Consider the following 13,862-nt stretch of genomic DNA (forward strand, 5'->3'; position numbering starts at 1 on the left):
AAATGAATGCGGAAAAGTAACATTCGGGTGTTTCTAAACAACCTTTTCAAGGCCAAATTATGCAGAAAAACAACCATGATGCAAAGACTTATATAACCTATAATTTCAAAGAACGCAAGATATTCAATATCTTTTTTTGATCCTGAAATACTCAGGGCGTAGATTACAATACAGGAAAAGGTAAATCCAGTTTACAATATATTTAGAATTTTTAAGATATTTTACCACCAAATCATATGCTAAATACATCACAGTTGATAACTTCATCATGAAAAATTACCAGCAAGACTGGGCAACATTTTCATTAGAGGGCATCGTATCTACATTCGATTATCAAGCAAGAAGAGAAATGAACCGTTATTTCAATTCACTATGATCGAAAATGTATTGATAAAGGAATTGGGAATTATACTTTAAATATTTCAAGCAAAAAAGACGGCGAAGATTAGTATGAAGACAAGCACCACTCCAAAAACTTTTAACATCAGCCATCTATTTGAAGAGACGGAACGAAAGTAACGTAACAGTTCATCATGAGCAGCTTCAACGTTGAGTTGCGCATCATCGACATTAGAGTCGATTCTAATGGAAGAAATATGAATAATTAGTTTATAAATTTTTTACACGAAACGAAAAAAAATTAGGTACCTCTGAACCATTTCTTCCTGTTCACGGACCATAAGCGCTAACTGTTGGAAAATTCCACCCAACTCCACGATTGTGGATTCTATACTTTGAACGGCATCAGATCTACTTTGCAGGTAAGACTCGGTTTCGTCGGCGAATACTTGTTGCTGAACTTGAGTCCTAGTAGTTCTGTGATCGGCCGCACCCATATCGATGGCTACTGCTTCTCCTCCGTGAGCCTGATACGCATCCCGAAGTAATACCGATCCTTTGGAACCATTTTGAGAGGACCCAAATGGGCCTCCGGTCAATGCTGCGGCAGGTAGATCTGACACAACTGGGGCGGTGCCAGAAAATTGTTCGCGCCGAGTTCTCTGGGCTTTAAGATTCTGAAATATTCAATAAATTATTGACATTACATTTAGTGATAACGGTCTAATCATTTTGAAAAATGTTTCTCAATTTATCATCGCCTGAATTTGAATTTTCGTTGCGACCTAGCTTAAATACATACCTCCGTGCGGACTTCAAGGACTTGTTTGAATTCAGAGGACATATTTGCAAGCTTTGATTGAAGAGCTACAACAACATTTGCCGAATGGGCCTTGGTATTTTGTTGCTGACTTTGGTGTTTCTTCATGAAACCTTGCAGATGTGCAATCTGTTTATTCAGGTTTGTGATATCTTCGCGGATGATATAAGTCAATTCTTGGATTTCTTGAGGACGGTCATCAAACAACGTTCGTTTTTTGGCCACTATTAACAAAAATATGCATACAGTTGCATCAATGAATGATGGAAATATGAGACAAAGCTAGTTACATAGTGTTAGTTTTTCTAGCTTGGCATAGGTGTTGCTTAAGTCCTTGCTAATGACCCTATGGACAGATAAATAATCTCAATTGTGTGAGAAAAATAATAACAAAAGCAATTGTGTTTTAAAAATTCAGGTACTTACTTCGCCACTTTCATGAATTCAGAATACTGCTGATGTTGTTGATCATTATTTCGAGACAGCTGTGGATGATTTGGTCTTCCCACTACTCCATTTGCTGGTCTATTCTGGAAACTTCTGACTGCAGAAAGGAACTCTGCAGTTCTGTCACGAGACGAAGCATTGGTGGAAGAAAGCAACGCTGAACTGGAATTAGCTGCTAGGGCCATCATATCAGTACTATTTAATTTTGTTTGGACATCTAAAGATTTATTTTCTGAAAAATTTGGTGCAGCAAATGCACCTATTTCACCCTGCGGAACAATGAAAAAGGATGCCTGTTGTTGCGGACTTTCTCCCGACCAAAGTAAAACGGACGAAGGACCTTTGAGCACTTGATTTTGCAACTGGGGTTCAGCAAACGGCTGATGCTCCGATTCAGAGCCTTGCCGACGCCTTCGAGTAATCATCGGTTAAAATATATTCTTCTAGAATTCATCCAGTTTCGTCTTTATAATCCAATAAATCAGAAATCAAAAATCCTTTACTATCAAAGAAACTATCCCAACGTCACGCCACGTCATTCACAGAGGATGCAGACGAAAACAAAACCAAACATTAATCCCAGCGTTGCGAAGTTTTACAGTTGACTTGGTAGGTTCATGGTGTAAAGGGGGGAATTTAGTCTCAGAAGTTCAGGTTAGTCATATCTTGAACTAAATGAAAAACCCACTTGAATATTCTAAGTCCAAACTGATCCATCCCTATCGGTTATGGCAATCTTTATCTTTCTTGTTTGGAAAAAAATATTTCAAGTACTGTATGATCTCCTTTTTTAAAATAAAAATTAATAATTATAATTTCTTGTATGGGCAATTTTTGCAGTTTGACTCGCCTGTTTTTTTTCTTTGAAAAACCTTTCCGCTATAGGGAGACTTTTTAATTTAACTTTTTGGAATGTATCAGGTTATCTATTTGAACAGTTTGCGACAGCCTCAAAGCTGTATCTGCGTTTTGCTGCCCTGTGTAGAATTAGGGTAGGTAGTTCACGTAACGCTTTGCGCTAAAATCTTCGCATAAACTTTTTACATGTGATCATCATTATTAGGGTTACAATGACATCATCCTGTAATATGTAGAAAACTTGTAGCCGTTGGATGTGTATCGACTAGAACGTAGCAAACTTAGGCAACAGAAGAAATGTATTTCGAAAGGGTTTTCGGTTAATAACTCTTCTGTAAGTTGTGCTAGGAAGAAGTGTATCTGACGCAAATGATTATTGACTTTTCAGGATTCATATCCATAAGTGAATTATTCTGTCTACTTGATAAAAAATTGACTTTGGTCAGTAAAAACTAACGAGCTTTTATTCTGGAAGATTTAATAAGGTACCATTGAATAAATGCGCTGTTTTTTTTTTTTCTTAAAAATTTTAAAAGCCATGGCCATATGTTTGGTACAGCTGTGTGGCTTACCGTCATTCTCTGCCAGGTTGTGGCCAAATGGAGCAAGTTTTAACTTGAATTTAAAAAAATTTAAAAATATTTAAAAAATGTGTAGACAGCCAAAACTGAGAAACATAAAAAGGAAAGTATTAGTCTCCATTTGCTTAAGTATATTTGCACAATGTCATTTTTCAACAGCCATTAATGTGTTAATTCAGTACGTAGTGGAAAACCGTTGACGATGATCCGAAGTAACATTTTCTCACAAGAAGAGGTTATAAAAAAAAAAAAAAGAAGAGATCTACCATTACTCGGAATGGTACACTTTTAAGAAGGTAGGTTCATATTCAATCAGAGATAGCGAATCTTGATTTAACTTTTTTTTTTTTTTATAATTTTTTTTAAAGGGGAAACGATAAACTTTGGTGGGTTTTTTAGGCATGAATAACCTGTAATAAGAAAAGAGCTCAGAACGCTGCAGGGAACTGGAATAAGAAGTTGTTGGAATATTTTCTTACGAATCAACAAAGGAACTGTCTACTCGATAAAAAATTTGAAAACTACGGTTTTTATTTTAAAAAAAAAAAAAAAAAAAAAAACAACAATTTTTTTCAATGTATTTTTCAGAGAAGAAGGGATATATTATTATATCCCCTTCATGCTTCATCTCTGCATATACTTAAGAGATTACGCGTCAAGAGAGCTCATTTTGTATTTTTTACTAGCTTAAACCAATAAAATTGATTTACATACCTTTCTCCATAAATATTGAAAGTCTGCTTTCACTTCCAAAAAGCAAAGACAAACTTTAACCTTTATAGTTACTTAATTAAAATCGAGTAAAAAACAACAATCCGTAGACATTTACCGCCGATCACATTTATTAAATAACAATACCAATTTTAAAAAATTTTGTTTTCAGAATAGATTAACAGACAACCTGATGGGTTACCCAGTAAACAATGGTGCCTGGCTAGTATACGTGCACAGGTCTAATAATATGAAAAACAGGCGCTTAACCAGAGGTAGCTGCGCGTTTAGTGGTAGTGGCCATGCGTTTAGTTGTGCTCATCCCTACCCTTCCGCTTGTCGTGGTGCCACGTTTCGTGGTGGTGCTGCTACGTCTGGCCGTCGTTGCCGCGCGTCTGGTGGTCGAGGAAGGACGCCTAGTTGTTGTGACTGCACGCCTTGTTGTTGAGCTGCCTGTCCGTCTGACGGTTGTAGTCCTCGGTTTGGTAGTTGTCACCCCTCTTTGGGTGGTAGCGGCTGAACGTCTCGTGGTGGTGCCTGGGCGTCTGGTGGTAGTTACTGTTCGTCTAGTGGTGGATGCCCCAGGTTTAGCAGTGGTTGCCACAGTACGTTTCGTTGTGGAAGCTGCAGGTTTGGCTGTGGACTGGGAATTCACCACCGAGACGACAGCTATCAAAACGATTAAGCTTACCTAAAAAACAAACTCTTGATTAGCATGTACTGAGGTAGAAAAATTTCTAACAAGTTTTAGGTCTGAATATGCATACAGAAATCGTAAATTTTCCAATAATCTCACAAGAAACACAGGATCGTTGGTATAACTTGGAGTTGCCCTTAACCTTCCCAATTTATAAATACACGGCTGTATCCTACTAGCATTTAATATAATTTCTCGATTGCATGCTGTATACGTAGTAAACAAAAATAGAGAACTCTTACCAAGTACTTCATGTTGAAAAGCTTGCGCGTTGGTGAGTGAAGGAGATGCTTTCTCGAACTGAGCGAGGTTGTTATTTGAGCAACTGATGGCACTTGACACCTTAATATAGCCACGACTGCAGGTTTGCTGCGTTGTTGTTCTTCAAATTCATGCTCTTTTATGTTGCTTTGGCGGATAGGTGCAACTCCAACTATAGTCGAATATCAAACATGAGGTCATCCCTCTTTGTATGTGACTCGTTCTTACCAAACTTCTATTTTATTCTTTTACCTCAACAGGTAAACATTCCCAGTCAAACAAGTCACGTCGGCAGGCAAATTCTGGTCACAAAACTATGCTCCAGGCAAGAACCAAACCTTGATTGCCGAACCAGATCCTCCTATTTTCCTACATATTTAAGAAATAATTTGAATATATTGATTATTATTCAAGATCGTCATATCCTTATAAGTATTTCGTTTCACACTGCTTACGTAAAAAACCCAGGGAACAGGCACTCGTACGGGCCAACTGATGAGGAAATATTCCGTACCGTAAGGTTACAATTAAAGCTGAATATAAAGAAATTTTGATGCGCCTGATATAAACGAGAGGTCGTAATGAATAATAATTCATGTTTGTTAATGTTATTCCATTAAAGGAATGTTTTCCAAATTGACCGAAACCCGTGGTGTTCGATTCTTCCTACATTGATACAAGGTGGTTGCTCCCTTACACGCGGCACGCAATTTCTGCGTGCGTGCCGCTGTCTCGAGAAACCTATGTTTATCGTACTGAAAGCACAACGTTATTTAAAACTTGTTTTTGTAATACGGCCAGCCGTCATTTCCTTGACCGTGAAATGGATGACGTTGTATGACACAGCCAAAAGACGGATGGAATGTTTGTTTCTTATACCTGTCGGATGAACAATTGTAGTATTCCTCAGCACTGTAAAACACTATTTTTCGGACTCCGAACCCAATCCAAACGATGCGCACAGCTAGCAATCATAAAAAAAAAATCCAATTATTACATGTATAATTCACGGTCACAATGCAAAACATATACTCGTACATATCAATCATTCGTACATCTTGCATTTATACACCCATGCAATCCGGCGTTGACGCAGGAAAATAAAACTTTCGTCCTTGTACTGACGGAGATTGAAAACAAAAATAGCATAAATGAAATTCGAGGGAAAAAAACGTATTGCATAAGGGACCTGGATATTAAAAAAGCTCTTGTTGCTGTGAAATGCTGGTGCAACTTGCTATACACAGGTCTCGGATGAAATTGTTTCTGTTAGAGAAACAGAAAAGTTAAAATGACGTTAGATACAATCGGGTTTCAGGCAAAAGTCACAAACTCAAGGTTAAATTACAGATTGACTTCCCCATTATCGTCTTAATTTGTTATCGAGTTTCCTTTGTTGTGATAGGATATTTATATAAGCTTCCATGTCCAGGTCAATGGAATGCTGTATATACCACATGGCGATTTATGGTGCAAGTCTATTTGTATTACCGAAAACAGCAACCATGTAGGAAGTAACTTTGTTTACCTCATTGCCGTTCGTCATAGCCAGAACGCAATCAAGGAGCTTGCCCGTTCATAGCCTCCGTGTAGACCATTAAAATAATATTCGGTAGCATTAATTACTCCAGGTTAATGAAAACTAACCCAGAGAATGCGTTTTAATGCGTTTTACTTTGATCTTAATTTAAATACATTATAACCTTATGAATATCTATTTTACAGCAAAGACATATGACAAAAATTTAATTAGGAATTAATCGTTTTACAATGTTATAATCTTCTAGTTCAGATAGTGCAGACTTGCAGATTTGACTGCATTCATAACTGCTGAATTCGAAGGAATTCGCACAATGAAGTGCAGCGTTTAGTAACCAACTAGCGTTCAAGTTTAACTCAAAGTATGTGTATTAGCTTTGGCGGCACCCAATCTAGCGATGACGAGGCTGATGAATAAGCAGAAAAAAGTATTTTAAATTTGAAATTACAATTTTCGCTGGATAAAATTCTCACCTAACAAGAATGCCACCTGCTATTATGACTATGTCCGAAGTTTCTTCGTCGATGATGTCCTCCATGAACTTTGAAACACTCTTGAGGCACTCATGCATCAATAAAAGGCGAGAAGAACATTCCAGTTTTAGATTTTGTTCAAGTTGACCGAACTCTTGGTCAACACAGGTGTAGCTAAAAAGGACGGTGTACAGTTTTAATGTATTCTCCTGGATCTCTTCATGGTCCGTATCCTAAATAGTAAAAAAACATATTATTTAGTCTTGGGCAAGTCGAGCACCGCTATTTTAATTATTCACATATACAAAAGGGCCAAAATCAAAACAAGCTTACGTTTTTGACAGTGATGCCTGCAATGTTCTGAAGCTGATTCAATGTAGGGGCTATGTATGGTTGATAATGTAATACGCCTACAGAATTGGCCATATCCATCAATGTTGCTATGCAATCCGAACGTAACTTTGTAGGTATATCTTTTTGGTTTAGTAAATCGATTATTGTCGTCCAATAATAATCCAAGTATGGTAAGGACTCAGTTCCAAGAACTCGAAAAAGATCGCCAATTAGGCCTACTATTAGAGGGAGAACGTCCGGCAACCCAACTGCTAATTTGAAATAAGTTGTTAGTGATGGCAAGTGCACTTTCAATTCTGTAGGACCCAATAACGAAATAGCGCAAGAGGTTGCTAAAAAAATTTCTTCTTTGACCACTCCGGCTTCTAGAACTGATAAAAGGCTAGACATAAATTCATGGCGTAATGGGACTGCATTTTCGTCTAGATCCAAGCGAGCTAGTGCTCGCGATAACGTTCCATACATGACATATTGCTGTCCTGTCGTATCCTCCAACTGTTGTCAAATGATAATTCAAATTTCTGAATAGCTGTAAATTATACAATACTCACGTTTTGAATTTTTCGGAGTAAAGTTTGAATAGTACTCTTGACAATGCCATAGCAATCATGAGGTGAACTTACAAGTATGTCTGCCAGCGCTTGGTAAGCAGCAAATTGCAGGTGTTCACTGGACATTTCGCCACATTTCAGGAGTTTTTCAGTAATTTCCTTATAGTAACGAGACAAGGAAAACGTCAAGGGTTTTCCCCCATCTTTTTTCTGCGTCACAAAAAAAAAAACAGGTTAGAAAACATGACGGTTCCTAACTAAAAGGATGTTTCACCTCTGATACTAGTTTAAAGACAACTTTAACTAGCGAGGCTAAACTTCTGCAAGTTGCAGCGGCAACTTGTTCCTTGTTGTCATCCAAATGTTCGAGCAACCCGTTAATTAATGGTCGAAGAGCTTTAGGAATCAAAGCAGGGCAAAGTTCAAAGATTCGATTCAATAGTACATGAGATCCATAACGAACTTTGTCACTTTTTTTATCATCTGTCAACTCCCAGATAGGTGCCATCAACGGTAAAAGATTTTCATAAGCTTTCTCTGTACCCATTTCTTCTATAATGGCAATAACTGCCCACAGTGCTGCATGACGTTGTCGCCAATCAGAATGCTACAGATATTTACAGATAGATATTTACACTGCTGTTACCGTTAGACGAAAACAAGTTTGATCTAATATATTCTACCTTAATGCGGTTGCTAACTTCTGGAATAATGTAAAGATCAATGATATTCGGACAGCATTGCGCAAGAAACATCAAGCACGAAAATGCTCCCTTGAACGGTGTCCAGTCTTCCAAATCGTCAATATCGTTGGACAAATCTTGCCAAGTCACAAGTGCCTCCATCAGTATGGGAACTAGCTACGACGCAAATGGTTGGTAAAGTAATCAGAATTCAACGTTGACTTTGCTATGTTTAAACCGGTGTGTTAGACTTTGTGAGATTATGACATTTTACCTTAGGCAATGCCTTTTCTGTATATTGACATGATTTTGGAACCGCAAACGTGGGGTCATAGACCCCAGAAGCCAAATTAAGCTCAATTTCTGCTACAGATGACCAAAATTCTATGCCTTGCATTGCGATATTTGAATCGGACGACACAATGGCATTCAGAGTGATCTAGGAAATTTAAAAATTTTGCTTAAAGAGTCCGCTGTTATTAGTATACGCGATGTCTGGGCTGCAAAGATACCATACAAGTGCTTTATAACTTACAGGCACGATGGCTTGATCCATGTAATCCAACAAGTGCTGATAGTAGAAAAAAGCAATTTTTACCAAAATTTCTAACGAAATCACGGATTCTTCCGCAATTCGCGATTGTGTTGCATCACACGTAACTTGTATGATTATGTTTCGACCCCCCTGCGGGAAAACAATGAATACTAAAACAGAAACTTACATGTTAAGTGCCACCGACGAGATACCTCTGTCTCAAACTGAGGATGGATGCATTCCAACGAGCTGAGCAGTGCACGAGCGGCAGCTAGACGAATCCTTTTTGTTGATTTGTTGTTTATCATGGAATTTAATACGGGAGTCAAAATAGAAGTGTAAAAATTGCTGAGAACGTTTGGATTCTAAAGAAAACTAATAAAGGTTATCTTTATTAAAGAATGCATTCGTTAGGGATAACGCACCACTTCCTGGCAAACGTAGCCCAATGCTTCTAAAGCTGCTTCTTTACAATGCTCATTAGCTGTTTGACCAATAAGGTTAGCCAGAACCGAAAGAAGGTCGCCCAAAGATGTAGTATCGGAAGATGTTTCGGTTTCTGAAGACAGAAGTTCAGCTGCTCCGATGCAAGCTAAACACTGTGCGGCACAACTCGGATAAACATTTTCGGTTCCCAAAGCTGAAATCAAACGTTCACGTATGGCTTTGCGAGTTTTAAGTGGGAGTGCTAGCCATCGTCTGTGATGCTCTTCCTTTAGAGACACGTTTCTGACGGTCAAGCAGTTTTTCAGTTGGAGACCAGCTGCTTGGCGAGCAACAGGCGAATTTTTCGAATCAGCAAGCACAATAGACATGTTGGAAATAAATTGGCCCTTTTCAATACAAAACAAAAGCTGTAATAATAAACTTAAAACTTGACACATTTTTTTAACTCTGGAACTAACCACATTTTCCTGAACACACTGTTCCAAAACTAACTGGGCTTCTGCCAATATATTTCTATCTGGGAAATGTAGAAAAACAAATTTAAGACAAAATTTACATGTAGTCTATGATCTAAGTTGTAGTAATCACATGGCCAAAAAACAACTCATATCTGCAGTTAATACTACCTATATCAGTTAATTAATACACACTAACGTATATATATTTACGTTAAGGCTAGTAACACTTAAGAAGAGCCGATTATATATGGTCTAGTATGTTTGGTGACTTACCTGGAGAAATTGTTCTTTCCAAACATTGGATTAAGCAAGCCAAAGAAGCCACCATTTTCCAACCCAGGGACACTAACCAGTAATATGTCACTAGTGGAAGGTAGAACAATGACTGTGATTATTAGGTGACTTATGCCTTGCAACAATTGTATTTTTTTTTATTTGATCGCCCTTGGCTGGAAATAGGTCCCCTTGAGCCTTGACTGTACGAACATTCACGAAATATTCAAAAATCATGTTCGTTCGTATGTAGAACTTCTCTTGGATGCCGCTAGGAGACCTGAATGGAAAGATGCTGTTTACTGTTTAGCTCGTTTTTTCTACACTCAAAAGTTGTGTTGTTTCTTGATTCCTGCATTTCGTGTTCATTTAGAAGATGTTAATGTAGAAACGCTGGGTTTTTATGAGATTATTGAAATATTTTCACGCACGTCATGGCCAATTCTCAATATGATCTCGACCTGTCAGGTGGATTAATGCCTGTAAGTGACTTGATTCGGCTGTTTGAGCTTTGCTTGTCTATCGTATTTATGGTGTTTTCTTTTTGCAGCAAATACAAGCTTTGCTTGCACCACCTTTATTGGAAGACATTTCAAAAGAAAAGCGGAAAGATGGTTTGGCATTACATCCCTACTACAGAAGGCCAGGAAGGGGTCATAACCGGGATAGTTGTGATGCCTGTAAAGAAGGTGGTGAACTCATTTGCTGTGACTCTTGCCCAGCTTCCTTTCACCTTCAATGCCAGTAATAGAAACACAAGTTTTCATGGTTGAAGTATTGTTTTCATGTCCATTAATCTACTTATAGTGACCCTCCATTGGAGGAGGCTGATTTACCCAGAGGTCTCTGGAACTGTCACAGTTGTCGAGTTAAAAAGGTACCAGAAAGTTCTATTGACAGAAAGCCTAAATATTTTGCCCTGTCATGTTTGTTTCAGACTCAAGAAGCTGCATACACTCTTACCCATTCTATAGAGGTAGATGATGGAGCAGACTCTGATTCCAGCAAAAATGGGAAAAGATTAAACAATTCAACATCAAGTTCAACAATTCAGCTGTTATCTAGTGGACAGGGAGTACCTGAGAAGATTGCAGGTCGTCGTCGAACAAACAATTCCGATGATGTGGATGTAGAGACTCCTGGTGTAGGCTCAGAAAAGTCGAGTGACAGGGAGGAGATCTTTGAAAGTGCGGGAAAAGTGTCGTTTTTTGCCCCACTCATCAAAGTAGCAGCATCCATGAATCCACAACAATTCGAACTTCCACCTGAACTTGTAGAGCCTATCCCGTTCCCAGGTAAGTTTAAGCAGTATAATTTGTAAAGAAAATTCTGGAGGGCCACCACAGATAGTTTGAAAACTTACGTATTCCCTTTCAAGGTTCCAGCAAATCATGCGCTTCTAAAAAGACAGGACCTGGGCTTAAAAAGAAGTCACATGAGCTTGATAACGGACTTGTGCCGTTACCTTTGCGAGCGTGCTTCTATTGCAGCAAGTAAGATTTGTCCAAGTTCTCGATATTATTAGTTTGGATGAAACTGTAAGCTTAAAGTCGTATTCGAATGTCAGGAGTTGCCGCAAAGCGCCAATGGTCGCCTGTGACTTTTGCCCCCTGGTTTTCCATTTAGATTGTCTGGATCCTCCGCTTGTTTGCATGCCAGTTGGCAAGTGGATGTGCCCAAATCATCCTCAAAATATTGTAATATCTGTCATTTTATATTATTTCCTTCGCGTCATTAACCATCTTTTTCGGTATCTATTTCTGACTAGGAATATAAGTTGTTGCCAGATTCTCGGCTTACTGAACGCGTCAAATTTTGGTCGTTTTTGCAGAGACCTATTGATCATGAAACCGTTAAAATAATATTTTTTGCGTAAAGTAAACCGAAAACATCCACCCTTTCGTCGGAAGGTCCCTCTGCCAGGCCGGCCTCGTATGAGAGTAAGAGATAGAGATGTTCTTTCCTTCGAATATATTCCTTAACGTAACGTATTATAGGTGCCATTGATAATCAAGAATCAGTACAAGCATCCTCCTCTGCTTCCCGCTCGTCTGAGCGGGACGCAACCATTCCACTGGTCGCCCGTTCTTCCTGAAACACGAAGGGTAGGCGACGCTATTGTTAAAGTTTTGGTTTATTACGTAAGTGTGGGGATTGATACCGTTATAAATAATTTTTGTGTTGAATTTAAGAGTTTGAAGCCTTTCGGAAGGAATGAATCAAGCGACGAGGATGATAAAAATGAAGAACAAACCCAGCCTCAAGAAGAGGCTCATCAAATAGCAGCAGAGTGTAAGAAAATGCTTTCGAACGAAGGCGAAGCTGCGGAAGAATCTGATACTGTGTTACCTGAACGAAGAAAGGAAGAATCGGTTGAAGGGTCGAGTTCGTGAGTGTTAAATGGAAACCTCAAGAGAATGTATTCAGTTCTTTTCATCTGTGTTATTTTACGCAGTTCTGCGTGCAGTGGATTGTTTGCTGAAGAATTCAGACAAATTGAGGAAGATGTGAAAAATTATCTGGGCACCCTGAGACGGGGAATGAAAGAGAGTCATTTGAAGGTCTTTATGGAGCAGCTGTCAAGTAATTTGCAGTTTTTTCGTTAAAAAAACAAACAAGTGAGAGTAAATATACCTTTGGTTGTGTAATATAGATGACTTATTGAAAGCCATGGATCATGAAACGTTGAAAACTCTTGCCATGCAAAGAGTGCAGCAGCTAATCCTCAACCCAGAGTCTCGGTCACTGACGGTGTTTCCTCTTCCTGGGATGTTGTCTTCTGTTTGCAACTCACAGACTACAACCATTCCACAGCCTTGGCTTCATTCGAGTAGTGCTTCCGACAGTGGTAAAAGTACTATTTATTCATTCGACCGATTGAAACCCAATCATTAAACCTCTTCTATTATCGAGCAGACAGTAGCCAAGCACAAGCGAATGTCTTTCCAACTCAGCCGAGAGCGTTCCTCTGCCCCCTCAGTTCAGCATACCCGCCAGCTCCCATCTACTATCGCCGCCTTACTATCGGCACTGGTATTGATCTTGATTAATTTACAACGTTTTTCCTCAATGAATGTGTTGCCTGTTTAAGGTGCCGACATGGATTTAAGCTTGTCTTCCTATGGTACGTGCAAATATGTTTCCGGGCATCACGCTACCGTGTTTTATGATGAGGTATGGTAATTGCAGTCCAATAGCCCATTTGCACTTGGATCTTAACGTGCCTTTTTCATTCGTAACTGTGGAACAGATGTCGAGACATTTCGAGCTACTTAATTACAGCGAACACGGGACGGTTGTTGATAACGTCGTGTATTGCTGCGATCTGGATATCGATGTAACCGCTAAATTGGAGGCGGACAGTGCCAAAGACAGGGAGAGGAATCAATCATTCCAAGGCTTAGATGACATAACGAGACGTAGTTGTGATAAAATGACCACTTCACTCACGGACCCAAATGATGTAATTTTGCTAAAGTGGTTGCTTCTTATCTCCTCTAACACGAAAATTGATTTGTGGTTTTGTACGCCAGGCTTCTCATTGCGGTTGCCGTATCGATGTCAGCTCTCTTAGCTCAGCAGGCAAAAATGGAGGATGGGAAGGGACTGGCCTACTCACGCATGGCTCTCACATCAAATTTGGGTGCATGCAATTCATTTTGTGCATAAGCAACACCAACGAGAAACCTCGTTTTATTCACCATTAAAAATTCTATTGTTTGCCTCATTATGTCTCGCAGTTATTTTGTTTGTTTTTCATCTTCGTTCAAATAAAATGTGTCAAGCCGTGAAACAAGAATCAAACCGCACGCCATTCGTCTAAAAAGTTACGTT

General features: G+C 39.0%; 3 protein-coding genes across 4 annotated transcripts; 1 reads left to right on the forward strand and 2 right to left on the reverse strand.

Moving 5' to 3' along the window:
* Window positions 1–185: 185 nt before the first annotated feature.
* On the reverse strand, window positions 186–2,170 carry LOC116917272 (syntaxin-5). The gene is made up of 5 exons (XM_032922705.2): window positions 1,586–2,170; window positions 1,450–1,505; window positions 1,142–1,383; window positions 649–1,016; window positions 186–582 (listed from the first exon to the last, which is right to left on the reverse strand). The coding sequence occupies exons 1-5, from the start codon at window positions 2,029–2,031 to the stop codon at window positions 423–425; spliced, it is 1,272 nt and encodes a 423-aa protein (XP_032778596.2). The 5' UTR covers window positions 2,032–2,170; the 3' UTR covers window positions 186–422.
* Window positions 2,171–3,869: 1,699 nt separating this feature from the next.
* Window positions 3,870–10,227, reverse strand: LOC116917229 (importin subunit beta-1). 2 transcript variants are annotated; one of them, XM_045169620.1, is made up of 17 exons: window positions 10,029–10,227; window positions 9,756–9,814; window positions 9,276–9,683; window positions 9,063–9,215; window positions 8,851–9,000; window positions 8,590–8,754; window positions 8,316–8,492; window positions 7,907–8,239; window positions 7,633–7,842; window positions 7,061–7,576; window positions 6,728–6,960; window positions 5,904–6,660; window positions 5,753–5,834; window positions 5,170–5,678; window positions 4,967–5,083; window positions 4,696–4,886; window positions 3,870–4,447 (listed from the first exon to the last, which is right to left on the reverse strand). In XM_045169620.1, exons 1-12 carry the CDS (start codon window positions 10,081–10,083, stop codon window positions 6,606–6,608), a joined length of 2,514 nt encoding a protein of 837 aa, XP_045025555.1. In that variant the 5' UTR covers window positions 10,084–10,227; the 3' UTR covers window positions 3,870–4,447; window positions 4,696–4,886; window positions 4,967–5,083; window positions 5,170–5,678; window positions 5,753–5,834; window positions 5,904–6,605. The 2 variants fall into 2 exon arrangements, with proteins under 2 accessions (XP_045025555.1, XP_032778519.2); XM_032922628.2 differs by having other exon boundaries at window positions 5,753–6,660.
* Window positions 10,228–10,310: 83 nt separating this feature from the next.
* On the forward strand, window positions 10,311–13,821 carry LOC116935013 (PHD finger protein 12). The gene is given in 16 exon segments (XM_045169621.1): window positions 10,311–10,510; window positions 10,579–10,772; window positions 10,836–10,905; window positions 10,966–11,323; window positions 11,407–11,521; window positions 11,596–11,725; window positions 11,797–11,889; window positions 11,891–11,968; window positions 12,026–12,133; window positions 12,221–12,417; window positions 12,484–12,611; window positions 12,682–12,876; window positions 12,945–13,061; window positions 13,120–13,202; window positions 13,279–13,491; window positions 13,562–13,821. Coding segments are annotated over 16 exon segments (2,301 nt in total). The 5' UTR covers window positions 10,311–10,462; the 3' UTR covers window positions 13,736–13,821.
* The last annotated feature ends 41 nt before the right edge of the window (window positions 13,822–13,862 follow it).

The sequence above is a fragment of the Daphnia magna genome, linkage group LG2, assembly GCF_020631705.1.
Source record: "Daphnia magna isolate NIES linkage group LG2, ASM2063170v1.1, whole genome shotgun sequence".
NCBI lineage: Eukaryota > Metazoa > Arthropoda > Branchiopoda > Diplostraca > Daphniidae > Daphnia > Daphnia magna.